This window comes from Castor canadensis, chromosome 7 (genome assembly GCF_047511655.1).
Source record: "Castor canadensis chromosome 7, mCasCan1.hap1v2, whole genome shotgun sequence".
Classification (NCBI taxonomy): Eukaryota; Metazoa; Chordata; class Mammalia; order Rodentia; family Castoridae; genus Castor; species Castor canadensis.
In genome coordinates, this window is record NC_133392.1 from 134,702,197 (window position 1) to 134,730,188 (window position 27,992).

The 27,992-nt window shown below is 47.4% G+C and overlaps 4 protein-coding genes across 6 annotated transcripts in view; 2 read left to right on the forward strand and 2 right to left on the reverse strand.

Annotated features, from left to right (window-relative positions):
- Positions 1-9,949, forward strand: part of Mtf1 (metal regulatory transcription factor 1) — a 43,078-nt gene extending 33,129 nt beyond the window's left edge. The window contains exons 8-11 of one of the 2 annotated variants that reach the window (XM_020173656.2): positions 1,882-1,984; positions 2,648-3,246; positions 6,691-6,754; positions 8,174-9,949. In XM_020173656.2, the coding sequence (XP_020029245.1) occupies positions 1,882-1,984; positions 2,648-3,246; positions 6,691-6,754; positions 8,174-8,370 (963 nt within the window). In that variant the 3' untranslated portion in view covers positions 8,371-9,949. The remainder of the gene's footprint in view (positions 1-1,881; positions 1,985-2,647; positions 3,247-6,690; positions 6,755-8,173) is intronic. The other variant, XM_074080538.1, reaches the window with a different exon arrangement.
- A 3,859-nt stretch (positions 9,950-13,808) lies between these two features.
- C7H1orf122 (chromosome 7 C1orf122 homolog) lies at positions 13,809-15,104 on the reverse strand. 2 transcript variants are annotated; one of them, XM_020173655.2, is made up of 3 exons: positions 14,972-15,104; positions 14,543-14,744; positions 13,809-14,287 (listed from the first exon to the last, which is right to left on the reverse strand). In XM_020173655.2, exons 2-3 carry the CDS (start codon positions 14,588-14,590, stop codon positions 14,192-14,194), a joined length of 144 nt encoding a protein of 47 aa, XP_020029244.1. In that variant the 5' UTR covers positions 14,591-14,744; positions 14,972-15,104; the 3' UTR covers positions 13,809-14,191. The 2 variants fall into 2 exon arrangements, with proteins under 2 accessions (XP_020029244.1, XP_020029243.1); XM_020173654.2 differs by lacking the exon at positions 14,972-15,104 and adding an exon at positions 14,838-14,966.
- Positions 15,098-19,103, forward strand: Yrdc (yrdC N6-threonylcarbamoyltransferase domain containing). The gene is made up of 5 exons (XM_020173653.2): positions 15,098-15,489; positions 16,020-16,134; positions 16,260-16,379; positions 17,653-17,795; positions 18,081-19,103. The coding sequence occupies exons 1-5, from the start codon at positions 15,098-15,100 to the stop codon at positions 18,151-18,153; spliced, it is 843 nt and encodes a 280-aa protein (XP_020029242.1). The 3' UTR covers positions 18,154-19,103.
- Positions 18,307-25,882, reverse strand: Maneal (mannosidase endo-alpha like). Its single transcript, XM_020173651.2, has 4 exons — positions 25,242-25,882; positions 23,879-23,988; positions 23,055-23,131; positions 18,307-21,296 (listed from the first exon to the last, which is right to left on the reverse strand). Exons 1-4 carry the CDS (start codon positions 25,792-25,794, stop codon positions 20,660-20,662), a joined length of 1,377 nt encoding a protein of 458 aa, XP_020029240.2. The 5' UTR covers positions 25,795-25,882; the 3' UTR covers positions 18,307-20,659.
- Positions 25,883-27,992: the final 2,110 nt, after the last annotated feature.

A 27,992-nucleotide genomic window follows, 5' to 3' on the forward strand; every position in this document is an offset into this window, starting at 1 on the left:
AAGTCTGAGGCCCCTGAGTTCAAACATAAATGCCACCAAAAAAAAAAATCTTTTAGTTTTCCCTCTCAGAGGCAGAGTTATTACAAAATGATCTGAAAACATAAATTGGGGCAAAGTCTGACCTGAAGATAGATTGTAGTTTGGTCTATATAATGTCCATGTTTGTTTGTTTGCTTGTTGTTTGTTTTGTTTTCAGATAGGGTTTTACTGTGTAGCCTAAGTTGGCCTGGAGCTTCCTGTCCTCCTCCTTCAGCCTCTGAGTGCTTTTGGGATAGCAGATTATATAACCATACCCAGTTTATACAGTGCTTTGGATTATTTTATTTTATCTTGGTGGTATTGGGGTTTGAACTCGGGGCCTTGTATTTGCTAGGCAGGTACTCTACCACTTGAGCAACACGCCCAGCCCCCTTTTGGATTATTTTCTAGTCGGGCATTCTGCCACTTGAGCCACTCTGCTAGCCCTTGGTTTATTTGCAATTACTTACTTTTATTTAGAAATTAGGAGATTTCACATAAAAATCTGTATTTCAGCCCTGTCTTGAGCTCTGGGAATCCCTGGCCTGCAGAGTCCCAGGCAGCATTTGGCCGAAGCCTTCTGTACTGGGGCACATCTGCTCCAGACTCTGCCACAGTCTCTACATCCCTGGTTCCTGCTTGCCTGGACTATTGCCTTTGTCACTCTTGCCCTACAGAATGCTTAGGTAGAAGTGAACTATGGATAGAAGAATTGCAGCTTTTCCTTCCACTTAACTAAAGTGAAGGCCATTTTGTTTAATGCTTGTCAGTAGCTAAGTCCCTAGGGCATTGTGGTGTGCTTTGTTGTTTGTTTGTTTTTTGGGGGTTTTTTGGGGGGTTGTGAATTCATAATCCTCCTGCCTTGCCTCCTGAGTACCGGAGTTCCAGGTGTGTACTACCATTACCCTTTTAATTGCCTTGTTTCTGGCAGACTCCTACCATGGTATAGGGTGAGAGACAGAAGTATGAGTGTATTTATATCTTGGTCTCCTTTTTCTTTTTTTTCTTCTTCTTTTTTTTCTGGTGATACTGGGGGTTGAACTCAGGGCCTTGCACTTGTTAGGCAGATACTTTTATCACTTGAGCCATCCCCCAGCCCTGTTTGCTTTAGTTATTTTTGGGATATGGTCTCGAGTTCTTGCCCAGGCCAGCATGCACTGACCTCCTCTTGTCTATGTCCTGAGTAGCTCAATTCTCCTGATCTCTGCCTCCCAATTTGTACCTGGCCTCTTTCCTTCTTAAAACCCACTAGCAACTGGAAGTGTAGCTCAAGTGTTAGAACACTATTCAGTTGTGCCTTTAAAAATGAAAACCCTATGATAGACCATAAAAACCACTAGCATTCAATCATAATCCCCTCTTCTAAGCACTATAGTCAGTTAAGTTCCCACCTTTCAATACCTGACAGTGGGGATTAAACTCCAACGTGATTTTGATGTGACAAACCATAACAGTAATGGATATAATATAATTTTTTTTTTGGTAGGAGTTAGTCTTTTAGAACTGGGGTTAACAGGCTTTTTTTGTAAAGGACCAGATAATAAACATTTTAGGCTATGTGGATCACACGATCTCTGTCATAACAACTCAGTTGATGTATCATGAAAACAGCATAAATAATAGGTAAATGAGTGAGTGTACCTGTGTTCCAGTATTTACAAAAACAGGCAGTCAACCTACAAGACATAGTTTTCCAACTCTTGAGGAGTCAGATCTTTAGTATCTAAGCTTTAGGGAAATGTATATCATTTTGAAGTAGGAGAAGGCAGAAGCATGAAGCATGTCAAAATATTCTAGTTCTGCTGCTCTACTTATGTCCTCTGTCTAAGGATGGCCAGTCTCATGTCTTTTATCTCTCATCAGACACAGGACCAGGACCTCAGCACAATTTCACCAGCAATCATCTTTGAATCAATGTTTCAGAATTCAGATGATGCAGCAATTCAGGAAGATCCTCTGCAGACAGGTTTGTTATACAGTCTCCCTGCTCCCAGCCCTGGGAAGGCTTGTTGACAGTCTTGTTGATACACGAAATGACAGGCACAGTGATATATTTCAATTAGCTTAAATAAAGCAAGTTTTCTATGAAGGGTCAGAAAAGGATGGGCCTTTTAATTTAAGAGATAGAAGAGTGTTCCATCTCTTCCTTGACTGCCCTGAGCCCCTGAAGAAGAGGGTTTACTTTTCCAGACTCTTTGAGTTTTCCCTTCTGATATGACACACTGTTCATGAATGGGTGCTGCCCATAAACCAAGCCTCAGATGCATAGGTCATACTGTGTTTGAATGGGAATCTGTCCATGAAGCTTTACCATAGTCAGAAAGTGTATTCCTAGCCATGCCCCAAAAAAGGATGCCTAGTCTCTGTTTCCAGAAAAGCCTTAGGACACGTTTTTTAAATTATGATTTGACCATATTAAGTGATCATATTTAGGAAATGTGGTTGATCATGAAACTTGGTACTTGGACCAGAGGTGTCACAAAATGAAAGCAGAAAGCCAGTCTGGTAGCAGTGAAGGAGTTGGCTCTAACAGACTTCAGTTGTCTTTTGTTTTTCCCATAATAACTGTTTTTGTGGTTTATATGAGGCTTGGGATATGTATATATGTTTCTATTTTTTTTCTTGCCAGCTGCCTTGATTGAAAGTTTTAATGGTGATGCAGAATCAGTCAGTGATGTTCCGCCACCCACAGGAAATTCAGCATCTTTATCTCTTCCACTTGTACTGCAGCCTGGCATCTCCGAGCCACCCCAGCCTCTGCTACCAGCCTCAGCTCCGTCCGCTCCTCCGCCTGCTCCCTCCCTAGGACCTGGTTCCCAGCAAGCTGCATTTGGCAACCCCCCTGCTCTCTTACAACCTCCAGAAGTGCCTGTTCCCCACAGCACACAATTTGCTGCTAATCATCAAGAGTTTCTTCCACACCCCCAGGCACCCCAGCCCATTGGACCAGGACTTTCCGTTGTTGCTGGGGCTTCTGCAGCAGCAGCAGCAGCAGTGGCATCAGCCGTGGCAGCACCAGCCCCACCACAAAGTACTACTGAGCCCCTGCCAGCCATGGTCCAGACTCTGCCCTTGGGTGCCAACTCTGTCCTAACTAATAATCCCACCATAACCATCACCCCAACTCCCAATGCGGCTATCCTGCAGTCCAGCCTAGTCATGGGAGAACAGAACTTACAGTGGATATTAAATGGTGCCACCAGTTCACCACAAAACCAAGAACAACTTGTAAGTATTACATATAAGCATATGTAATATGCTTCAGTGGGGTGAAGTGGGCTTTCATAGATGACCTGTTCAGAGACTTTTATTTAAAATGGGCAAATGGCTAGCTTATCTATTCTAAGACATGTAATTCTCCCTTATAGTGATTTTCCCCATAATTGAGTGGTATAAATTCAGAGAATGCTGTGGGTCAGTACCTACAATAAGGAGGGAGAAAAACAACCTTTAAGTTTACCTAGCAGTAGATACTTGAAAAAATATTCCATCTGCAGGCTAATCATATATCTAGTACAGTCAAGAAACTTAAGAATATTTAAGGAAAAAAAAAAATGTCATCCTCAAGGCGGAGTCACACTATGTGAAGGACTGATAAGACTTAGTCAGACAGAACCAGACAGCAGTGGCCAAGTCAGAGAAATAACCTGTGCTCTCATCCTATAACATCTTTTTTTTTTTTTTTTGTAGTATTGGGGTAGAACCCAGGACCTTGCACATGCTAGGCAAGTGCTATACCACTGAGCCAAGCCCCTACTCCACCTAGAATCATTTTATAAGGAAGTATTTGCTCTTGATGTTTTTGGAAATGGCTTACTCATTTACCTCAATGTCCTCTGAGAATCTAGTGTTTGCCAGATTCCACACTGTATACTCTGAAGGAAATAGGAAAGTGAAAAACATGATTTCTTTTCCATAAAGATTTACATTAAGGTTAGAAAGGCTAAAATGCCATAAACAGTTAATACTACCAATAAAGTGCCAAATGATAATAACTGATTTTAAAAAAGAAAAAAAACATAGTTGCATTGCCAGGCTGGTCTTGAACTTCTGGGTTCAAACCCTCCACCTCAGTCTCCAGAGTAGCTGGACTATAGGCACTATGCACCTAAGTACTTTTTAAAATTGAGGATCTAGCATGTGCCAGTCATTGTATATATTATTTAAATTTGTGGATGGATGTAAATTGTACAATTTAGATTTTATCGAACAGATAATACCTGCATACATACACTTTGCCCTACCCCCATAGTTTCTATTATTATTTTTATTTTATTTTATTTTATTTCTGGTGCTGAGGATGAAGCCCAAGGCCTAGCACATGCTCTGCACTGAGTTACACTCAGTCCTCCCAGATTATTAATATCCTGCATCAGTGTGGCACATTTATTACAATTGATGAGCCAGTATTGATACACTATTGTTAATAGTTTACATTAGGATTTATTCGTTTTGTTTGTTTTGAGTTTTGAGACAGCTGCATTCTATGGCCCATGATGATCTGGAAGGGTTCATTGTTTTTGTTGTATATTCTGTTGGTTTTAACAAATGCATAATACCTTGTATCTACCATCCCAGTGTCCAGAACAGTTGTACCTTTTGCTTCACTTATCCATTCCCTCTCCCTCTTTCCCTTACTCTTATCAACCACTGATCTTGTCACTGCCTCCATATGTCTATATATGTATATGTCACACACTTCGTTAAAGTTTTTGTTTTGTCTTGTTTTCTTTTTCAGTGCTGGGGATGAATTCCACAGCCTTATGAATGCTAAGCAAGCATTCTGTGATTGAACTCCATCTCCAGCCTTTAACTAATCACTTTTTAGTGATCTAGGGAATAGATGTGATCTTATCAATGGAGAGCTGACTCTGAGGTCCAGAGGGGTTAAGTGACTAGCCCAGGTTAAACAACTCACATGAGGCAAAGCTAGGAATTCAGCACAGGCAGACTGCCTCAGAGCCTGTACTGTTGGTTATTACATGATGCTGCAAGATAAAGAGTTCAGACACTAAGGGACTTGTCAGGTGGCCATACAGATCAAATGAGCTTTGAAATATGGGTAGAAGTTACATGGAGAAAAGGAGGTACTAGACAGGAAAATTTGTGTGTAGATGTAAACAAACTGGAAAGGTAGCTTAGAGCTAAATAGTAAGAGCACTCAAATTCCAGAAATGGCATGCCAGCTACTTTTAAAGGCAGCCTGTTTCCATGTCAGATGGCCAGTGACGTTGGAAAGGTCTTTCCAGTACTTTTTCTGGGCTTGCTGCTGGGGAGCTGCATGAAACAAATGTTATTCTTTTTCCATGTAATTCATTTTCATCTATTTAAATACAGGGTTTAGCCAGGCGTGGTGCATACCTGAAGGCAGGAGGATCAAGAAGAGTTCAAGGCCACAAGTGGTAGAGTGCCTGCCTAGCAAATGTGAGGTCCTGAGTTCAAACCCCAGTACTACCCAGCCCCCCCCACAAAAAAAAGTTCAAGGCCAGCCTGAGCTACATAGCCAAATCCTATTTCAAAACAAACAAAAAAAAAATGGGGCTCTTGTCTCCATCAGTGTATTATAATTTCATCTATGTTTTAGCTAGAAGCCTTCACTTCTGCTCAGGCTCATCTTGAGGCGCTTTTTTTTTTTTTTTTTTTAAAGGAATAAAAGGCAAAGCCTTTTATGATAAGACTTGAAGAATGCAGAAACTCACGCACCAGTCATGCCTGTACTCCTAGCTACCTGGGAGGCTGAGATGGAGAGGGTTAAGAATTGTGGATTGTGGTTCCAGGCCAGCTCGAGCAAATAGTTCGGGAGACCCCATCTCTAAAATAACCAGAACAAAATGAACTGCAGGAGTGGCTCAAGCAGTAGAGCACCTGCTTTGCGAGTACAAAGCCCTGAATTCAAACTGCATTCCCACCAAAAAAAAAATGCAGAAACCCTTTAGCCAACTTAATGGGAAGAATACTGAAGTGATAAAGGTGATTTTTAGGCAGTTATATATTACTCCTAAGTGTAACAGTACAAACCACTAATGTTTATTAGATGTGCACCATGAGCTCAGTGCTCTATGTGTGTCATCTCACTTAATCCTTTAGGAGGATCTTTGCTTATCATCCCAGCCTTTACAGGAAACTGAGACTCTTAAGAAGTAAAGTCACTTACCTGGCATCAAGAACTAACAAGTGACAGAGTTTGACTTAAACCAGGGGTATCTGAGTCCAGGGTCTTCATGGGGCTTTGTGCCAGTGAGAAGAAGCCTTAGCCTGTCTTTAGATGCAGCTTAATCCCTGAGAAGAAAAGAACTTTCCAGCTTTCAGAAAAGAATTGGGGTGGGAGTGAATAGCCTTGAAGGAAAGCTAGCCCCAAGCTCCCTCTGAGACTACCATCAACTTGAGAAAAGCACCCTTGAAGGAGCCTACCAACACAACCCACTGGATCTGGATTAGGCAGCTGGGAGATAGCCAAGTAGTGGAGTACAAAGCTAGCTTGATTGTCAGCATGGAATGTCAAACAGTGCAGTGACCTCATGTGAGAGCACAAACAAAACACCGCTCAGTGCAAAAATCCCTGAACACTTAGGGTTTTCTTCCTCTTGGATGACCATTACAACTGGGGAGGCTTCAGGTCCTTGAATGTCTGCCATATTGGAGTGTCTATAAGTGTGATTTTTTTTTCCCCAGCAGCAGTCATCTAAAGTTGAACAGGTATATTTTACCACCGCAGTACCAGTAGCCGGTAGCACAGGTATGTAATTCCATTTTAACTTTAAAAGAAAATCAACTTTCTGGGCTCCTTAAGGCAGAGTAAATTATTTCTTTGCCTCAGTTTTTAAAACTTTAAAAATATTTAAACAGCCTCAATTGAATTTACATTGTATTGTTTATTAGAGTATTTTATGCTCTCACAACTACTAGGAGTTAATGTACTTCTGGTATAAATACTATCTTTAGTATTCTTTACCTGGTAACAGTTATTTCCCTTTCAGATACTGCTTTTATATGTAGCCAGAAAAAAAAAAGTTTTAATTTACAGTTAATGCTAAAGAGGCCAGTTATGAATTCACTGGACTCTTTTCTAATTACAGTAAGGAAGAAATAGCATCTGGGTCAGAGATTCATGCACAGCTGAAAGGTCTTTGTATTTCAGGCTTTTTCTTTTATATTCTAAAAAACTGGAACGCAGAGCTGGGCATGGTGATTCGTACCTTAATCCTAGCACTCCGGAGACTGAGGCAGGAGGATGGAGAGTTCACCTATGGAGTTCCAGGCCAGTCTGGGCTATATAGTAACAACTTGTCTCAAAAAAAAAAAAAAAAAGAAAGAAAGAAAGAAAAGAAACTGGGACCCAAAAGATTAAGTGACTCCCAAAGGTCATAAGCGAACATGCAGGAGAACCAGAGCAGAGCACTAACTTTTGGGTTTTCTCATTCCCACCCTATTCTGGTCACTGGTCTTTAGCTCTGTTGGGACACATGAACCTGGCTTAATTCAGAGCTTGTGTGTGCATAGAGAGAAAAATGAGAATGTATATGAAGGTGCACTCATCTCAGGCCAGCTGTGTAAGAGGAGATTGGTTGACACCTACCATGTCAGATACTGGGACCACACAGAGGAGCTTGGTGTCCTAAGGAGCACAGAGTCTAAAACAGGCCATGCAACGTGGAGAGAGGTGCAAAAGGAAGGCACAGTACTGTGCATGTGTGCCAGGTTCACCTAGCTGGCCCTCTGCACAGGCCTGTGGGAAACACTGCCTGGGATAATGGGTGAGGGAGTCAGCTGGATATCCAGAAGAACAGCACTCTCTGTCCAGGAGTTTAGGCAAAAGGAAGGGCCCCGGAGTATGTGGAAGGTATCAGGAGAAGGGAGGCGTCTCCTGTGGCTGGCATGGAGGCACAGTAGAGAATGACAAGATACATCTAGATTGTTGGCATGACTGTAAGGAAAGAGGCTTCGTCCTGGAGGGATTGGGAGTGTCTGAGGCTTTTTCCCTGAGAAAGAACCTGGTCCGATTTAAAATAGAACAAAGCCTGGAGTATGGATGGCATCATCCTGCCCACCATTCCTTGCTTCTGCTGCACTCAACCCTCACCTAGTCCATGCACCCCTGCCCCTCATGCCTCTCCCATGGCTACTTGAAGAGCAGTCTCTCTTGCCTCTCTCGCAGGGAGCTCTGTCCAACAGATTGGCCTCAGTGTTCCTGTGATCATCATCAAACAAGAGGAGGCATGTCAGTGTCAGTGTGCATGTCGGGACTCTGCGAAGGAGCGGGCGTCCAGCCGGAGAAAGGGCTGTTCTTCCCCACCCCCTCCAGAGCCGAACTCCCAGCCTCTTGATGGGTCCAGCCTGCAGCTACCACCCTAGACTTTTTCCTCTTCCCTCCCTCTCCCCATCCTCCTCCTCCACCGGACCCTCTTCCTGTGAGCAAAGCAGACAGGCCGAGGCTCCTTCAGACCCTCAGGCAGCAACTTTAAGTGCCATGGATGTGTCAGAGTTCCTGTCCCTCCAGAGCCTGGACACCCTGTCCAATCTGATTCACATTAAAGCACTACTGCAGGGGGAGGAGGAGATGGGCCTGACCAACAGCTTCTCCAGGGGAAAGGCCTATATGCACTCACCTCCAGGAAGAGGGTGAGCAGGAAGCACAAAGTGCGATGCCTGCCATCATGGGGTCAGAAATTGGAAGGATGAAGAAATCTGCTGTTTGAAAGCCTCACCTTTCAGACGTATTTTCTTTATTCACATCCTAGGAGCACCCGTTTTAATGAACTGATCTTTTGAAAAAAACAAAAAACAAAAAAAAGCTAAGTTATAAGTGAACTGTTTGGCTGCACTGTATGTCACTTTTGCTTATTGTTATGTGAACTTGGAAATTAAGGTTACTCGTATGCATAAAAATTCTAAATGAAAGGGTGTGGTTTCCATCAATCTGGTACTGCCCATCATTTGCACTGGGGTTTTTGTGGATTGGGCAAGAGAGTTCAGTGTGCTGGGTGTTGCTCCTCCCTGTGTGTCTTTTTGAATCTGAGGCTAACATTTGTCTGGAAAGCCAGATCCTTCCTTTTCCATCAAAGTAGGTAGTGGCAAGGGCAGGTGAGACAGCTGTGAGTTGGACAGGGTTCGCCTGAGATGGTTTTGTTGTTTGCACTTGGCATTGATGGAGCCCCTGGTGGATGCTTCAGAGGCTGTCCTGTAGCCCGCTCAGAACAAATGGGCAGCTTCAAGCCTGACCGGCACTGTGGATATAGCCTGGTTCTACCAGGGTCCTACACAAGCTGTTGACTGCTGTCTGTTGATGATGTGTGTACAGAGCAGGCTCTAACAACATAACCACAGTCTACCTTCCTGGTTCTTTCCATCTCTTAGTTGCTTGCTAGGGCTCTCCCTGCGGAACATCCCTATTTTGTCCTAGAGTGAACACATAGCTAATAGCCAGTTAGCAGCTGGAGCTCTGCCTTCCTTTGACAGTGTTTTCATCCTTAGAGCAGAAGGCCTTCATCTTGCTTTCCCAGGGGAAGGTGCAGATTGAAGGGAGTGTGGATGAGGTGGCAAGTTATTGACAGGCCAGGTGCTCTGGTTCCAGGTTCTAGCCAGACTTTTGGTTGCCCCATCCCATCTCTACCCCTCATCTCTGGATTTTGCATACAGCCTAATACAGTGCAAACAAGGATATGACTTGCTCGACTTAGTCATGTGATTTATAAGCAAAAAGAAAAAAAAAAACCACACAAAGCAATGATCTTCTCAGGGTAAAACAAACAAAAATTCCCCTTCCACCAAAAAGCCTGAAATGTTGCAATAAGTTATCTCATTTGGAATGTTTTAATAAGTTGTGCTATAGAAAAAAAATTTTGATTTGTGTATAGAGTTGTATCCATCTGTCTGCCTTTGGCTTCAAGTCATTGCCTCTTAAAATAAAACATAAAATACAATCCACAAGGAATGGAAAGTTGCTCTCATTTGGCTATTTAATGTAGTCATGAGTGCTCATCATGCTCAGAAACTAGCTTTGGCCCAGGGTGTGGAATCAGCGTCTGTCTCCCAAGAAACACTTCCCTGCCTCCAGCAAGAGCAGAATCCACAAACAAGGCAGTGAGAGATCTGTATTGGTCACTCTCCTGCTATCTCAGAGCCAGCTAAGATAGCATCACAAGCAGATGACGTATCTTGAAGGCAGAGGCCCACCTTTAGCTAAGATTTTGGGGACAGGTTTGGACAAGAGGGTAGTGGTGACAATGCTGTCACTCCCATGAGAAGAAATGGACTTAAGCAGCTGATTTCTCATTCTAGGAGCCTAGCCAGGATAATTGATTTCTTTTTGACCTGCACTCCACTCCCTGAAAAGGCTGGTGGGTTTTGGTAACTTTTGACATCAGCAGAAGTTGACAAGGCAAGAGGAATCTTCTGATAACCATAGTGGGTTAGTCCTTCTGGGAAACCAAGTATTAAGCAAGGATTGTCCTGGCTGTCTCTGGGCCGTGTACCTATAGGAAGCTTTGAACTTAGCTCTTGATGTTTTCTCTACAACTTCTGAGAGAGCAATGGATGGGACCCCAAAGTGAGCTTGTATCAGAGTAGTCATGATCTTTCCACATGCCTATCAGATCACCTGGGATGCTGGCTCTTTCGGAGCTGAGGCAGGAAATACAAGCCTAGGGAAGGATATATGAAGGTTTAGATGTTACTTCTTCCTGAATAACCAGGGTGTGTTCATGTTAGTTGTGTCCCACGTCAATGGCTTTTCACTCTCCACAGATTGGGGCTGGTTAAGAGACATCTTAAACAGTACTTCTTACTGTAGAGGTTGGCCTTTTGTGAGTGATTTTAGGTTATAGGAAAGACTGTCAGTTCCAATCAGCTTTTGGAAAATCAGGAATGTGCTTCACATGTCAGTGAGTGGTTGTACAGAGCAGATATATTCCACAGGGTAGGCAGACTTTCCTTCCATGCTCTGCCAGCACTCCTTCCCTCCCATCTTCCTTCCATAAGCCAGGCCTCTAATGCTGGGACGTTGGAGAAGAGAGGGCCCCTGGCTAAATGGGAGCCAGAAAGAACCTTCATGGAGAATGTGGTTTCCCACCTTGGGAATGAACATACAGGGTAAGTTTAGGAAGGGTGAATTGTAACAGATGGAATTAAGCCTTTTCTTCCCAGGGTAACCTTAGCCATTTTCACCCTGTTGACCTATACTTGAGCTCCCACTAGCATCTGTAATTGAACTGCCCCTTCAGCAGTACTACTCAGTACCAGGGGTGGTTTGTGGACTCAGGAGGAGGTAAAGAGACTAGCTGGCACCACCAAATTGCCTTAGTGTATTTGGCCCTTCCCAGGCAGGCAGTGGGGCATTGAGGGGAGAGTAGCCCAGTCTTCCCTGGAAGGGTCTGGCCAATCTGATGAGGGCACCACTAGTTTGGTGACAGTAGTGTCATTTATTGAATGCCACCCACCTTTAGAAAGAGATGATGGTACAAAGCCCAGGAGAGGCCTCAAGAGGTGAAGGCCTCCCTGTGAAGAAGGCAAGGGGCTTCTCTTCACCACTTCAGGAGAGTTGGTAGATGGGAGTGTGCTTTTTTTCAGGGTCAAGGCAGTGTACTGACGGGGATAATGGAGGGTGGGTGGGTTTTCCTGAGAGACTTTGTATAATGCTGAATGTGTCCAGAGGGACAAGTTTGCAGAACCTCATATTGGTATATTAAAGAAATAATAAAACAAAAAAGCACTTTAGGTTATTTTATCTTTAACTCAATTGCTGCAATTTCTGTTGTGTATATATATATACATATATATACTTTCCACAAAATTTTATTTTTTGCTCAGAATAAAAAGTTAAATTGAGGTGTGTGAAAAGAAAAGCACTTACTTTGGTGCAATATGTGTAGTTTGACAGTCATTGTCCCATGTGGCCCTGGCCTGTCTGCATTTTTCCACTCGATGAGCCCTGTGCTGAGGCTGTCCATAGGGAAACATATTATGCATTCTCAGCAGCTGCTCGATCTATGCAAGCCTTCCCTGTGTACCCCGGGCGCCCCCTCAGGCTCTCGGGAGAAGTGCTGTGGGTGTTTATTTCTGCTGACTGTAGAGGCCCTTTTTCACCACCTCTTGGTCCCTTGCCATCTTTCCTCTCTTCATCATTACAAAGTGATGCCTAAAAGGAAGGAATAGGTTGTTCCTAGGTAGAAAACTGGCACCTTCTAGACTTTCATATTTGTAATTATATCCACTGAATTGAATCTTAGACTTCTCCAGCATCACTGAAACCACTGGTTTGTGGAACTACACCAGTACTGCTCGCGTTTACAGTTTTTTTATACCAATCAGAAATATGTTGGGGGAGGGGAAGAGGGCAATATGAGCCATTTCTATATTGCTCCCCATACTACCTTTGATGGTGCTAATAAGCAAAAAAGGCTTCCATCTTTCATCAAATCCAGTAAGCAAATAATCTGCTTTATCAACTTTCTTCCTTTCCCCCATCTGCTCCCATTTTAATTCTCAGGCTATAGACTAGAGACTTTTAAATACATTTCAGCCAAAGCAGAAAGATTTTCATGGATGCAATATGCAAGAGGTTCTGCTAAGACACAGATGGAAAACTGTCCATTCTTTTAACATTTGTGGAAGGGTGGTTGGCAACAAAACTGAGTATGACATATTTCTGATTGGTCAGCCTGTTTGGCCTATCTATTCTTGCATATTCTTGGGGGGAGAGGGGGAAGTATCTTTTGTTTCTTCTCATGCCCTTTGAGGAAACTGATGATCACAGTCGGCATTTCTCACTGTTATTCCTGGCTCGAGAGGGCTTCTCAGTCTGCACTGAAAAATGCAACTTAAACTGGATCGTTATGTCAAGGTGTACAAAGTACAAGCTTTTCTACTGGAAGCGAGGTTTAAGACCACACATTACCCTTTTGCTGGATGCCTGCTGGGCCAAAAATGGGGTGATAATGTTGTGTCACTTTCTCAGTTCAATGCAGTTTCTACTTTTTCTTATAGGAAAATTTTTCATAAAACCTTTTTTCCACCAAAACCCAGGGGTGATTTTTGCAATATCCTTGTCCTTGTAGTGGTGCCAAGTCAGAGGCTTCTTTTTTTGCCCCTTCTGTGTTCTCAGGCCTCCCAAGGGCTGTTTGACTCAACAGTCTACACCTTTTGTTGTGTTTTAGAGAAAGTGGGGTTGGGGTTGGAGTTCAAGGTGGCTGTTCCCTTTTCCTGTGAACTCCCCCTAGTCCCTATTTGGGGAAGGTAGCTGGAAGCAGGTTTTTGCTGGCTCCCTGGCTCAGATCTTCTAGCCAGCAAAGGCAAGAGCCTTCTTTTTTGACACACACCAATCATTGGCCAGTGGTCTTGGTGACAATTTTTTAGGTCCCAAATAATTTTATTTGGATTATGTAAAAGCCTATCAAATTTATTTTAAGTGTAAAACATGGGAACAATGGACTTCCACTGAGCGCTATGAAAACGTTACAGGTTCAGTACTTCCAAAGGAAGAAACCTCCAAACCCAAAAAAGAATATGAATTTGTATTTTTGAAGAATGTGAAATAATGGTGTTTGCTTAATTGCTCATTTTGTATAAACTTAATATTGTACTTTAAATATCTGCTAAGAAGTGAAAATTTAACTTTTTGGAATTGAAAAAGCAATATTAAATACTAATGAAATCTTAATTAAATGCTTATTTAAATCTGGTAGTGTCTGTGGCATTACTTCCCATCCCTGCCCGTGGTTGACATTTTTCCACTACTCCCCCATGGCCAGCCATCAGTGTTGGAAAGGGGAAAAAAAGGAAAGGTCGGTCACCAGGAAAGTCTGCAGGTCTCCTTTTAATCAGGGCTCTGCTAAAGGTGTTTTGCAGGGCTAAAAGCCCCCAAAGCATGAAATGGACATGTAACATACCACCTGGAACCCCCAAAGCAGGCCAGACCACTCTGGCCAGCACTGCTGGGCTACCCAGATCCGAGTAATCAGACTGGGTATTCATGGGCTACATTTCAAAGCACAGTACTGCCTTCAGCCAGGATAAAGTGGGAGCGAACCCAGCTGCTAGCAGAGCTGCCACCCCAGGCTGAGGGCCAAGTACCAGCCACTGCCAGTTAAGACGAACCCCTTTACTGAAGGGAGTTGTTCAGAGTCCAGCCACCAGCCCTGGGGAGGGAGAGAAGTCAGGATGCCCTGCTAGAGAATGGTCAGGGCTCTGCAGCTCCATCACCAGCATCCTTTGGAAAGCCACCTCTGGCGGAGACGGCGGGCTGGGGGGGCGCTCCCGGTTTGGCTGAGACGCTCTAGTTGGAATAGAAAAGAAAAAAGGTCAGCCAGCCTAGGAGGAAAGGCCTTGGATTAGGGCCCGCTAGGATACGGCCACTTGGCATTTGGATAGTGCTTAACTTTTGCAAAACCTGTCGCCCAGATCAAAGTAGGTTAAGGATAAAGTAGTGGGGGCGCTCTTCCGCCCCCACCTCCTGGGGAAGCTAGGGCTTGGCCAGTCCAACCAGTGAACAGACCCCATCCCCCAAGCCCAGCCCAGGGTGGGCACTGACCCCGCCACCAGCTGGCTCCGGGCGCCGGCGGCCCAGCTGCCGCAGCATCTCCTCACAGGCGGCGATGGTGTCCAGGAGCTGCCGCTGGCGCTGCTCCACCGCGTCCAGCAGCTGCTGGGCGCGCTCATCCCGGGGCGGCTGCGGGGGTGGCCTCCCGCCGAGCCCCAGCCCCGCCTTCCCGCGGTCCACGCCGGCAGCCTCCCTGCCCAGGAAAGAGCAAGACACAGACGGTCAGGCCCAGCGCTTACGCTGGGTCCGAGCCCCTTCCCACCCGCCCCGACGGGCCCCCTCTCACCCCCGCGACCAGTCTGAGCTTGGGCCCCATTCCATCTCCGCCTGCGCGGCCCGACCACCGCCCCCCTTTCGGCCGCCCCCCCTCCCCAGCGCTGCGCTAGGGCTCTGCAAAGCTGCGCCCCGCCCCGTCCCCACCGGTCTCCTTCAATCCTCCTGGGGGTCGTGGTCCCTTTAAGTTGCTCGGCGCGGAGGTGGGGCCGAGCCTCTCGGACCGGAAGCTGGTTATGTGCGTCACTTCCTCCCGGAAGCGGGCCTGGGCGGATGTCTCCAGCGCGTCCGTGCACGGGGCTGAGGGCCGCTGTGGCTGCCAGCGTAGGGCTGAGCGATGGGGCAGCGGGCTCTGCCCGCAGTTGCCGCCTCCTTCGCCCACCCAGCCCCGCTCCGGCGGCGCCGGGGGCTCGGCTGTTGCGGCTCCCGGGGAGTGGGGCCGTGCAGGCCGCAAGCCCCGAGCGCGCCGGCTGGACCGAGGCGCTTCGGGCCGCCGTGGCCGAGCTGCGCGCCGGAGCCGTGGTGGCTGTTCCCACCGACACGCTGTACGGCCTGGCCTGCTCGGCGAGCTGCTCAGAGGCACTGGGCGCTGTCTACCGCCTCAAGGGCCGCTGCGAGGCCAAGCCGCTGGCCGTATGCCTGGGCCGCGTGGCCGACGTCTACAGGTGAGGCCGCCCCGACCCGGCCCCGCTGGGGGCGGCACCGCGGGAGGGGTTTCCGGTGACAGGCTTGGGAGACTGAGGCGCAGAGAGCGGGAGGGGCTTGTCCAAGCTCACCAGTTCCGGAACTGGAAATATGTACTGAGCACTTTAACGTGTGTCAGGCCCGGCACTAGACACTGGGCCGCAGCGATGAGTGAGGCAGACAGGGTTCTGTTCGCTTGTCGCTCTTGTGCGCATGCGGGGGAGGCCCACGGAAGAGAGGAAACCCGTAATTTAATTTAATCTGAGAGTGACTTGCAGAAAATAAAACACAGAGCTTGAGACTTGTGACGCTGTCACAGCGCTGTAGCTGTTGTAGTCCCCGAGACATGGATGCTTCTCTCGAGTCCCACCTCTCAAGCTCTTAGGGAGGGGAGGCAGGGAGACAGGTGGATCCCGTTGTAGACCCCGAAGACCCGTTTTCTGGGTAGGCCTGGGAAATGTTCGCCATTGGCTCTTCATTTTGAGCGGATTTGTGCTCCTTTGCTTCCCAGGTACTGCCAAGTGACAGTGCCCGAGGAGCTCCTGAAAGACCTATTGCCAGGGCCAGTGACTCTGGTGATGGAACGCTCCGAGGAGCTCAACAAAGACCTGAATCCATTTACTCCTGTGAGTCAAGTTTTCTCCTGTGACCCCAGACTTTTTCTGGCCATTTGGCTTTTGCTCGGAGCTAGAGCAGACTTGTTTATGCCCCTTCCAACCTTCCTGATGATCCCTTTGCTCTTGCCTCATAGCTTGTAGGCATCCGGATTCCTGACCATGCCTTCATGCAGGACTTGGCACAGATGTTTGGGGGACCTCTTGCTCTCACCAGTGCCAACCTCAGTTCCCAGGCCAGTTCTCTGAACATTGAGGTGAGAGTTGCCCAGTCCTTCCCAGAAACCAAGCTGTTTCCTCTGAACCAGTAGGTTGATGTTGGCAGGAAAGTGGCTGTGTACGTCCTCTTTGTTTCCGGTTGGCATGGAAAGGGAGGGGATCCAAATTAAAGAGTCTTGGAAAGTTTTTATTTCAAAGTTGGAGAGGACAGGGGAGAACTGATGTTTTCTAAGTAAAATCATTGTTCTGTTTTTGTGGGGGTTGTGCAGTTGTTGGAGACTGCAGTCAGGCCCTAAGTCTTTTCAGCAAAAGGTCACTTCTTCCCATTGTATAGCCATTAAATTATTGGCCCAGATTTTTGCCCATTTTTTGACTTCAGACCTTGTTCTCTTATCTCTGCTACAAGCCAGGCCAAAGAAAGAATCATTCTAATCTTATCTTGGCTACATAGTTCAGAGCAAATGAGGACACAAAGAAATTTCACTTATTTTCATAGTAAGTGTAAATGTGGAGTGCAGTAAAATGACTGGGTTTTCCGTGTACTGATCTAGAGAGTGGGCTCAGGAGCCTCAGAGATTGAGAACTTGGCATCCTTCTCATTCTTGAACTCTGATTTTACTTGGTCTTGGTGAAGCTAATGCAGGGGTGGGGCAGAAATGGGAATGTGGCAAAGGGAGGGGGAGGTTCTGTATTTTGGGGGTGGGGGTAGGGGTCTTACCTTGTCAGCAATCAGTTAAACTGTTCAACATAGTAACTGGTTTTTATCCCCAATTCCCAATTCCTGGTCCTGACTGCTGCAATATCATCACTCTTTGTGTGTACTTGTGTGTGTGTATTGGGGAGCTCTAGCTTAGTTGACCATTCAATACATAATTCTGGTAGGAGTGTCCTTCCTACAGCCCAAGACTTCTGGTGGCACATACTTACACAGAGCCACTGGTTTTCCTCTCCGTGCCCTCATCCAGAGTTCCACTGAGATCCAGGATCAGAGTGCTATTGCTGGAAGGACCCTTACTGGTCATCTGCCCAGCTTCCTCGTTTTGTAGACCAGGATGAGGTAACTTACATGTGTGTCACAGATAGAGTGAAAAGTCTAGGGTTAGAGCCCAAAAGTCGGGACTTCTACCCAGAATCCCAGTCATTCTCCCTAACCAAAGTAGAGTGTGGGATTTCCTTAAATTCCATGTAAAGGAAGATAACCTCCTGTTCTAAAACTGGAGCATTTATCTTACTTAGGAACAACATGTGCAGTGTGACGTCCTTTAATATACAATGGATCATAGCTGTGTTCTTCCTTTTCCCTCTTCTCAGGAGTTCCAAGACCTCTGGCCTCATTTGTCCCTGATCATTAATGGGGGACCAATTGGGGATGGCCAAAGCCCTGAGTGTCGCCTTGGCTCTACTGTGGTGGACTTATCTGTGCCTGGAAAGTTTGGCATTATTCGTCCAGGCTGGTAAGTCTGTTTCTCATGTTATGGGGAGTAGAGTTTGAGGGAGGTTAGAGAGGTGAAAAAAAGCTTTACTAAGTGAATGTTGTCACTTCTGTCTTTCCCTGAGGCAGGCTTGGAGAAGTGGTACACATAGGACTAAACTTGCTGGTGTTTGCTGGCTTTTTAGAATTCATTAAGAACTTGATGAATATAGCATAACACCAGTAGCTTAGAAGTTCCTGGTCACCTGACTCTGGAACTCAGGGGTTTGAGAAGTCAGACTGTAACTGTCCTCTGTGTCCCACTCAGTGCCCTGGAAAACACTACAGCCATCCTGCAACAGAAGTATGGGCTGCTCCCTTCACATGGGTCCTGTTCATGACACTGTGGAGGAGTGAGGACTCAAAGATGCTGCTGGATACTATGTGTCTGTTCGCTGCTGGTGATTGGGAAGGCCTCATTTGCAGAGACCAGTGGAGCCATTGTCAGTAGCCTAATCATGGTGCCTTTAGGTACCATGTTTTTCTAAGCACTGTAGACCAGAAGCTGCTGGTTTAGCCTCATACCTGGAGGGAAGGTTATATTTATTCTATAGTTTAAAATACCAGTCAAAAGTTGAATAAAGACTTTTAAGAACATTCCTGGCCTTATTCTGATAAGTATGTGTTGTGGCCCCCTACCTCTGTCTCTTTCTTTCAAATTGAAAAGTAATTTAAGCTGGGCATGGTATTGCATGTGCCTATAACTCTAGTACCTGTAATTGTAGCACTCAGGTTGAGGCAGGAGGATTGTGAGTTCAAGGCCAACTTGGTCTACAAAGTAAGTTGAAGGCCATCCTGAGCTACATAACAAGACCCTGTCTCCAAAGAAAAAGTAATTCAAGAAATAGATTTAGAATCTAGTGAGAGCCTCTTCTGTGGTAGGTAGTGTCATTTTAAAGTCCAAACCAGCTAGAAGTGTTAATGTAGTTTAAAAGTCTCAGGCATGGGTTTGGGCTCCTAAAGCTGGAACTGAGTTAGGGTAAAGATTGTAGAGCTGCAGGCCAATTCTCCATTGAACCAGAGGGAAGTCATTTTTGGTCTAATGGCGGGAAATCTTAGGGAGGGATCCAAATTAAGCAATATTTTGAAATAAATCTCTCTTATCCTTTTCAACCAGTGACTTTTCCTTATTTATCTTTAAAGTCATGTGTACAATGCCTTTAACTCCAGTGTTTGTTTACTCAGCAGCCTTTTATCTTTATTCCTATGTATACCAAGTGTTACACATAATTGTTGGACATTTAAACCTTGTTTTTCTTTATTAAAAATGCTGTTAAACATTTGCAAATGATTTATTTTTCTTTTGAATTATTTCCTTAGGGTAGGTTACCAGGTCAAAGTGTACAAATGCATTTATGGCTCTTGATGTTGATTAGCCTTCAAAAGACCTGAATCGAGTTTCATTGCCATCAGCGGTGTGTGAGGATGGCCGCATCTTTCTCTTGGCCTTGCTGTAGTTTTTCAAATTCTGTATATGTGAAATGAAATCACTACAGTCAACATCTAGCCCTTTCAACTGGTCCTGCTTGCTGTTTCCCCATCTAAGCCTCAAGCAAGGTGGTCAGGCCTGTCTGGTGGGGTTTATGTCACTTACTCAGGGCTTCATATTCTTGGGATAACCTAGGTTCCACTCCTCCCTTCACACTTGAACCCCATTTCCCAGAATTGGGATTCAGTCTTGAGCCTGTAAATCTCTTAGTACAATGGTTTCTGATGCATGTTATTCAGGTATATCCCAAGGATCTTGCCAGAAAGGTGCTCTAGGGGCCTACTTTATTGAGGGTTCTTACAATTAACATATTAGTTTATTTGTAAATAAGCACTTGTCACCTATTCCCTCTAGATATTTAAGCTAGTAGTATTTTGTGTGGGGTGTGTGTCTGTGTGTGTGTGTGTGTAGTACTGGGTTTTAAATTCATGTCCTCAGCACTTGCTAGGTATGTGCTCTACCACTTGAGCCATGCCTCCAGTCCCTAAACTAGTAATTTCTTAAGCAAACCCACTCTTCATTGTGCTAAAGCTATAGCCAGCCCAACTCTACATCACTTTGTTACAGACTCTGAGGTTGAGAGTCATGAGGTCTTGAGGGCAAGAGGAATGTTTACTGGAGAATACCACTTCGTACTAAATAACAGAGCACTGAAAGTGGCTCTAGTGAGTGGGCCTCATTCTGTTCAGGCAGCTGAGAGGGTGTTCTGGGCCTTTCCCTGCAGCTAAATACTTGTGGGAAAAGTGAGCTCTGGCGCACAGAAGTACTTTTGTAGAGGAAAATGAACTGAATGAAACAAAAAAAACATGACTGCCCAGCTACAAGGCCACACTAAACAAGGAGAGTGGCAGTTTTCCCCAGCACCTAGTTCACAGTATGGTGCTCGGTTAGTGGGTGTTGAATGGATGTGTGAATGCTCAGGATTGTTTAGACAGTCTCAAGGATGACTCCCTGTTGTTGAGAAGACAGATGATGCAGAAAGGAGGCCTGAAGAGGATGTAGGCTGGTAGCAGGGAGGAGGGTGCATGCTAGCTCAGAGCCTAGATACCTTTCCAAGAGAGTGACTGGGTAACCACTGCACAAAACCTTTCAGAGTGTTCAAAGCCAGAAAATATTCTGTGAAAGTGTTCCGAGAATGTGAAGCTGTCAGGGCCTCCATGCAGTCACCTGTGAGCCTCTTTTTCCATCACTGCAATGTACCCCAGCACCACCTGCCTGAGGAACAGGCTGTTTTACGTGAGCCCTGTCTTGATGGCCCATACCCAGAAGCACCCAGCTGCTGACTGGGGAACCAGTGAGTGCCTACAACCTCAGCTGATCCCAGTGATATCACCCAGCGAGGTTTGGACATCAGCCTCTCACATAAGCCACTGCTCCTTCTCTTTGATGAAATGCTCTGCCCAGCGACGGGTCAGCTCCAGATACAGACTGGGCTGATGAGGCAGGTAGTCCAGGTACAGGCGAGTTGGTGTCTTCTTGGGAACGGCCTTCTCTATCTGGGTGCCTTCATGCCACTCATTGAAAGAAGTTATGGAGACGATCTCAGGCCTCACTGTCAAGGCCGCCTGCAAGGCTGTCTCGTAGTACTTGCCATTGACCCTGTTCCGGGTGTTGTGGTTGTTCCAAGGCCTGATGCTGGTGTCAATGTAGCCAGGCCCCACACTGGGAATGAACATGAGATTGTTGGCATCACAAAAGTTCTTCACAGCTTTCCAGTTCTGATGAGAGGAGCCAAAGGAGAAACCATTGGAGGCAAAGTAGGTGTACATGCCATCAAATCCTGCAGCCAGGATGTCATGGGTGTGACCCTCCTCCACCAGCAGTGCTATGAAGACCCCATCATAGGGAGTGTTGCGAATTGAATGGGGCCCATCTGGTGTGAGGAGGTGGGCCCAGGCCTCAGGGGATGTCAGGTATGAGTCGTAGATATAAAAGAGTGGGAGGCTCTTGCCCATGCTGTTCTTATAGCGGTAAAATGCACCATGGGAGCCGTACCTGAGGAGCAGGAAGGAGGGAGGAGCTTGAGTTGGATGCAAGAAACCAGCACAACTGTAAGAGCAGCATGGAGATCATTCTCCATGCATGCAGCACAATTTTCATATTCAGCTAGTCTCCACAGTTGGATTCATCCTGCCTCTGATCAAGAACCTGGTTCCTGTCCTTCCTCTCCTCAGCCCTGTCATTCCTAAGCCTCGCTTTTCCCCAAGCCAATCCGCCACCATCTTTCATCTGGAAGGTGGCAATACCCACTTAACCAGTGTCTTATGCTTCCATTCCTGCCTCCCTATAATCCACTTCTTTTTAAAATGAAAATCAGAACTGACTACTCCTTGCCATGACCTACAAGGCCCCACCTACTTGATCTGACCCTGTCTGCCTCCATTCCTGCTATTGCCTCACTCATCTCCATTCCAGTCTGGCGTTTCTATTCCCCTGTCATGTCAAGTTTGTCCCGTCTTACTTCTTAGGCCTTTGTATCTGCCAGCCCTCTGTCTGGGATCTCACCCCATCCTTGCCACACTTGCTTCTCCCACATCTTTGCAGAACATTTTTTGTTTGTTTTACAGTACTAGGGATTGAACCCAGAGCTTCATGCATGCTAAAGCAAACTACATGGTACAGTCCCAGGCCCATCCCCATCCCCTTTTGCTTTTTAGCTTAAATAACCACAATTATTTCTCAGTTGTGGAAGCTGGGAAGTCTAAGATGAAGGTGCTTAAGAAATTTTGGTGAGGGCTCTCTCCCTGGCTGGCAGATGGCCACCATCTTGCTGTGTGCTTACAGGGCAGGAGCAAGAGCCAGCTCAACTCAGATGTCAGCTCACGTGTTGGCCCCTAGCGAGGCACATTTGGCCGCCCATTCTAAAGTAGTTTCTTGAGGGCTGGAATAAAGTTCAGTGGTGGAGCTCAGGCCTAACATGCACAGGCCTTCTGATTCCCAGCAGTGAGGAAAAAAAAAAAAGGTTCTTGGACAATCTATAGCAGAAAGTCCTGCTTTATTCTTTACTACTTTTCATAGTATGGATCACTATTTGGTTTTCCCTGTTTAATTACTGCTGGGTACACTGCACCCCCATAATATAAACATTATGAAATCAGAAATTTTGCTAATTCTACCCATTACTGCATAACTGGGCTAAGGACAGTGTCTATGTACGTAAGTACTCAATAGTTTTTTGTTTTTTTCTTTCTGTACTGGGACTTGAACTCAGGACCTTCACCTGAAGCCACTGCACCAGCCCTATTTTCTTCTGAAGAGTTTTTTGAGATAGGGTCTCACAAACTATTTGTCCTGGCTGGCTTTGAACCACGATCCTCCTGATCTCTGCCTCCTGAGTAGCTAGGATTATAGGCATGAGCCACCGGCACCTGGCCGATTTTTTTTTTCTTGGTACTGGCATTTGAACTTAGGGCCTCATGCTTGCTAGACGGGCACTCTTGCCACTTGAGCCACTCCACCAGCCCTCAACAGATTTTTTTTTAATGAATGATACAAGCCACTTTTACATGTACTAACTTATGTAACTCTTACAATACTCACAGTTTTAAGAGGCTTGCCTCTAATCACATTAGACCCAGCAGAACTGAAACTGAAATTCAGGTTGCCAGACTCTAAGTCCAGCACTCTCTTATTGTAAAACAGCTGCTGGAAATACATCGTTCTGTGCTTACTTCTTGACCTGGCCCTCCAAACCTTCCATTGTGATCTCCATTTTGATTCCCATTGAAACCCCAGCCCCCAAAGCAGCCTTACGTGTCAATGATGTACTTGATGTTGTCATGTACAGTGATGTCATCCCGGCCTTTGTAGGGTTGAATATGGAAGGCCACCTGCACAAACAGAGGAGTACTGATCAGGTGATCATCTGTCCAGTTACCACACATGCTCCAGTTACGGTGTGGAAGACAGGCTGAGTTTAGGAGAAATCCTGGTGGGCACAGCAGAGATAAAGGCTTCCACTTCTCTTCCAGGACAAAAGAAAGGGTTGAGAGATTTGCCCACCTCCCCCAACAGGGCATCTAGGAGTCATTCTGGTGTGCTGCTGAAGGATGGCTCACAGGTTTCCACCTATGCAATGATTGGTACTAGTTGTCTGAGATGACTGGAAATAGTGTGCCGAAGCTGTGTCCATGGGAAATGTGCTGCCGACTGTTAAATGTTTCAGTGGTGGACTCAGGAATGGGGAGTGGGGCTCTCTTCATTTTCTTCCTTCACCACCAAAGTGAGGACTGACTGACTTACTAATTGGTATGTCTGGAGAAAATGGCCACATGCTCATGTCCTTCCACTTGAAGTTGAGCCTGCCTGCCCCCTCAACTCATCAGGATCAGGGTCTCTGACCTAACCTCTGTTTTAAAGTGATACTTATTTAGTATCTCATTTGTCCTGTATCTAGTTTTCTCAGAGCTGAAGAAAGTGACATAGGCACTATTTATGAGACTCCCTCCCCTAATACCACACTTGCTACTTTTTCGCCATCCCTGGGCCCCTGCCAAGTTTCCTTAGAGGCACTAAGTCTAGGGGCAGAGAAGGGAAGCTTCTAGATCAAGACCTCTTCACCTTTTTTGGAGACTCACCTGGATGCTGTACTGACGGGCGGCATCCAGGATGGCAGGTACCAGGTCATCTGAGGGCTCCCCATTATCATCAGCCATGCCCGGGGGGTACCAGGAGAGGACCAAGACGCCTGAGACACAACACAGAGGCCCCTTCAGAGTATCCCCCAACAGATTTTCTCTCCCTCACAGATCATCTCCAGGTGCAAAAATGACTCCTGAAAACTTTGAGCAAAGATCCTGACAGGTTCATTCGGGACAAAGCAGAACCCAGAGCCTCATGTCTTGGAGCTGTCCATGCCAATGGTGCTGAAGTGTTGCTGCCAGGGGAGCTGTAGCTTCCAGAGCTGGGAGGAGCCCAGGTTTGAGGTGCTTCAGCAAGTAGCAGAACAAAGGAAAGAGGGTGGCAATGCCACACCCACCTGGAAGCCACAGCTTTACCTCCCAAGAAGAGCAGCACCCCCCAGGTCCCACACGGAGTAGAGCCCTGTGAAGAAGTCATCTCTGTGCTTCCCATGGGAAAGCATTTTTGCTGTTTGCCCTTTCTAGACTGCAAACCTAGACAGGATGGCCCCCGCTGATCCCTCTCTGTCCTTTTTTAGGTTTTTGTCTTGTTTGGTTTTGTTTTTTGAGAAAGGATCTCACAATGTATCCCAGGCTGACCTCGAACTTGCTATGTAGCCCAAGTTGGCCTCAAACTTTCTATCCTCCTGCCTCAGCCTCTCCAGTGCTGAGGTTACAGCATGCACGACCTAGCTGGGCTTATGTCATTCTATTTCCCACCTATTCACAAGCCATCTCCGGGTATAATAAAATGTAATGTAATGTCCAGCAGAATTCAGTGACAAAATCTGAACCAAGTGAGTCTCTCTAACCCAGCCTACAACTCAGGAAGATCCCAGGGACCTGTCTTCTTGCTGGGCACTTGATGAAAAGCTCCTTGTCTCCGCCCAGCAGGATCCATCATGCAACACGGGCAAACTTTCCTCTCCTCAGCCAGCAAAAGCAGGAAGGGCTGCTGCTCCTTCCTTGCACCTGGTGTAAAACCAGAGGCTCTACTCCCAGCCTCTATTCCTTTTAGCCAGACCTCACTTTCCTGAAACCTGGACGCCCAATAGATTTGAAGTCTCTGCCCCCGTCTCCTTCCTGTCTCTGCCTGTTGCAGCTCTGGTGTAAGCCCCAGCAGCTCTGCCCTATAGAAGGGCCCAGGAGGGGCAGAGGGAATGCAACAAGGAAGGAGAGGTGCCGGGTAGTGGGTCCAGGCCAGGAATGGGAAAGAAGGGCTACGAAGTCAGACGGCGGATGAGGGGGACCAAAGGCCCGGTAACGAGGAAGAAGGGCGAGGCTGGGGGTCAGGCCCGCCAGGTGGTGGGGAGAAGCTCACCGATGGCGGCTTCCTTGAGCTGGGTCATGTGCTCCCGCAGCACGTCGGGGTCCCGAGAGCTGTAGGGCCCCAGCTCCGGGTAGAAGCTGGAGCCCAAGTCGTCTGGGGGGCTGTGGCGGCCGCGAGGGTAGCTGGCCGAGATCTTGGGGTCCCAGTGCGGCACCATGACGTGGTCCCAGTGAATGTAGTGGCCCTCGCGCCGCGGGCTTCCGTACCACGAGTAGTAGAAGGCGTGCAGGTCGGAGTACACGCGCAGACTCTGCCCGGGGGCGGACTCGGCCTCCGCGGGGACCGGCCCCGGCGAGCTGTGGGGGACCGCGGTGCGGGGCGGCGGCGGCGGCGGCGGCGGCGGGGCTGCAGGGGCGGCCGGGGCCCGGGCGGGGGGTGCAGGGGGCCCCTCCAGCCGTCGTTCAAAGGGCGCCAGCTCCAGGCCGGGTCCCAAGGCCGGGAGTCCGTCCGGAGCCTTGAGCGTGCGCAGACCCATGAGGGTGCCGAAGGCGAACAGCAGCACCAGGAACAGCGCGATGCAGGCGCGGCGCCGCCGCCGGGCCATGGCGGCCCCTGCGCTCTCCTGGTGCGGCCCGGCTACGTCCCGGCCAGCCGAGCCATGGCCGCCCGCCCGGCTCCCGCGCGCCGCGCCGCCCGCGTGCGTCCCAGGGAGACGGCGACGCCGAGCGCGGAGCGCCGAGCGGCGTGGGCGGCTCCCGGCCTCTCCCCGCAGTGCGGGCGGGCCCGGCACACAGAGAACGCGGGCGGCGCAGACCAAGTGGGCTCTAGCTGAGGGGGGGATCGGGCAGCAGGAGCCACCAAGCGCCGCCGAGCTGCGAGTTTGGGAGTCAAAGAAGCGCTCTCCGCGGATTTCTACCCTGGGGCCTCGGGGTACAGCACCCGGTGGCGAGGACGGGATGCGAACCTTCCGGAGCCCAGGAGAAGGTCGGGGCGGGAAGCAGGGGCCAGGGAGGGGGAAGAAAGCGGTGTCTGTGGCTCTCTCCCCAAAACCCTCCTCCATGGAGCCCTCTCACTGACCTCACCATCCCTCCCACGGAGCTCAGTCACCACCTGCCTTACTCACTCCACATCCCTTCTCCCACGTCCCAGGCAGCCTCTGAAGCCTGGGAACAGGGACATTAGGAGATCCCGCTGAGCCATTCTGCAGACAGGCTAGGGTCATGAAGGAAGAGGAGGACCGTGAGGCTCGCACTGGCCAGGCCTAAAGCAATGGCCAGAACCAGCTCTCCAGAGCTCTTTGCACCTCCTCGACTGCCTGGTTTGGGCCCACTTTCGTCCCCAGTGTCCCTCCTCGGTAACCTCCTAAAGTCGCTGAGATAACTGGCTCCCCGAAAGCACTTTGCACAGCGTCCAACAACTAAGCACTCCACACACATTCCCCATTCTTCTCCAGCAGACAGGCCAGGTCTTATTCACTCACCTTTTAGACACCAACGGTGAGTGACTGACTAGCAGACCCGCCTGTGATAGTCTGTGAACAGTGAGTTTTTCACTGGACATTGATTGAGTTCCTGTTCAGCATTATTCATCATTCCTTTTTCTCCAGAAAATAGCTTTGGTTTTTGTCTGCCTCCTGCGTTACTCCTTCATAAGAGCAAGTTTGGAACGTCTGCTGTCTATCTGTAATCCCAGCATTCAGGAGGCTGCAGCAGGAGGGTGAAGGATGGGCTACATAACCAGTTTGAGGCCAACCTGGTCTACATAGGGAGACGCTGGCAGAGTGGCTCAAGCCTACCCGGCAGGCTGAGGCTGAGTTCAAACCCCAGTACCAGGAAAAAAAAATAGAGAGAGCTTGATGATGTAATAGTCAGCTCCCAATACTTCTTTTTCTTGCTGTGCTGGGGGTGTCCCCAGGACCTCATGTTTGCTCTACCTCTAAGCCACATATCTAGCCCCTAGGCACCAAATTCTTATTCATAACTCAGTAAACTTTAGGGAACTCCAGGAAAGGAGCAGGAGTCCTGGAGTTTGAGAGAATTCCTGGTAGTAAGTGTGAATGAGGTAGCATTCTTTCAGGTCCAAGTTACAGATACCTAATTCAATCTGACTTCAGCAACATAGTCACAAAGCAGGAAATCCACTGGTAGGGCAGGGTGGGTAAATATCACTAGTGAGATGTTCCCATCTCCCTGCTCTGCTGTCCCACCACTGACTTCATACTATCTGCTCCCTTCATATCACAGAATGGCTGCCATAGCACTGGTTCCTTTCCCCAGAAAGACTGATATCTCTTTCCCATAAATCCTAAGCAAAGATCTTGAATCTCCTTGGTCTTACCTGGTTTAGACTTGCTCATCCCAAACAAATTGGTGACAAGGGGGATGGAATTACTGTGAGCAGATTAGATTACATTTTTAGACTGGATTAAACATTGAGGAGAATACCATAATGTCTAACGAGTGAGATAAATCTTCTGGGAATGAGAAAAAGTGAGAAGAGAACCTGGCACAGTGGCTCATACCTATAATCTCAGCTACTCAGGTGGCTGAGATCAAGTGGAGTGAGGTTTGAGATCAGCCAGGACAAAAAGTTAGTGAGACCCTATCTCAATCAATAAAAAACTGGGCGTGGTGTTGCATGCTTGTTATTCCAGCTACCTCAGGAAGCCTAAATAGGAGGATCTCTGTCCAGGTCAGCCTGGGCATAAATTTAAGACCCTATTCAAAAAAATACCTAAAGTGCTGGGCACTGGTGACTCATGCCTGTAATCCTAGCTACTCAGGAGGCAGAGATCAGGAGGAT

Excerpts from the sequence above, each read along its gene's own strand:
- C7H1orf122 (XM_020173654.2), bottom strand. The coding sequence starts at position 14,872 with ATGGAATGGGGCCCAAGCTCAGACTGGTCGCGGGG. Across the intron at positions 14,745-14,837 it reads AGCTCAGACTGGTCGCGGGG|GGAGGCTGCCGGCGTGGACC; the intron begins GTGAGAGGGGGC and ends TTTCCTGGGCAG. Across the intron at positions 14,288-14,542 it reads CGGAGCCAGCTGGTGGCGGG|AGCGTCTCAGCCAAACCGGG; the intron begins GTCAGTGCCCAC and ends TATTCCAACTAG.
- Yrdc (XM_020173653.2), top strand. The coding sequence starts at position 15,098 with ATGTCTCCAGCGCGTCCGTGCACGGGGCTGAGGGCCGCTGTGGCTGCC. Across the intron at positions 15,490-16,019 it reads CGCGTGGCCGACGTCTACAG|GTACTGCCAAGTGACAGTGC; the intron begins GTGAGGCCGCCC and ends TTTGCTTCCCAG. Across the intron at positions 17,796-18,080 it reads GGCATTATTCGTCCAGGCTG|TGCCCTGGAAAACACTACAG; the intron begins GTAAGTCTGTTT and ends TGTCCCACTCAG.
- Maneal (XM_020173651.2), bottom strand. The coding sequence starts at position 25,794 with ATGGCCCGGCGGCGGCGCCGCGCCTGCATCGCGCTGTTCCTGGTGCTG. Across the intron at positions 23,132-23,878 it reads CCCGTCAGTACAGCATCCAG|GTGGCCTTCCATATTCAACC; the intron begins GTGAGTCTCCAA and ends CTGTTTGTGCAG. Across the intron at positions 21,297-23,054 it reads ATCAAGTACATCATTGACAC|GTACGGCTCCCATGGTGCAT; the intron begins GTAAGGCTGCTT and ends CCTGCTCCTCAG.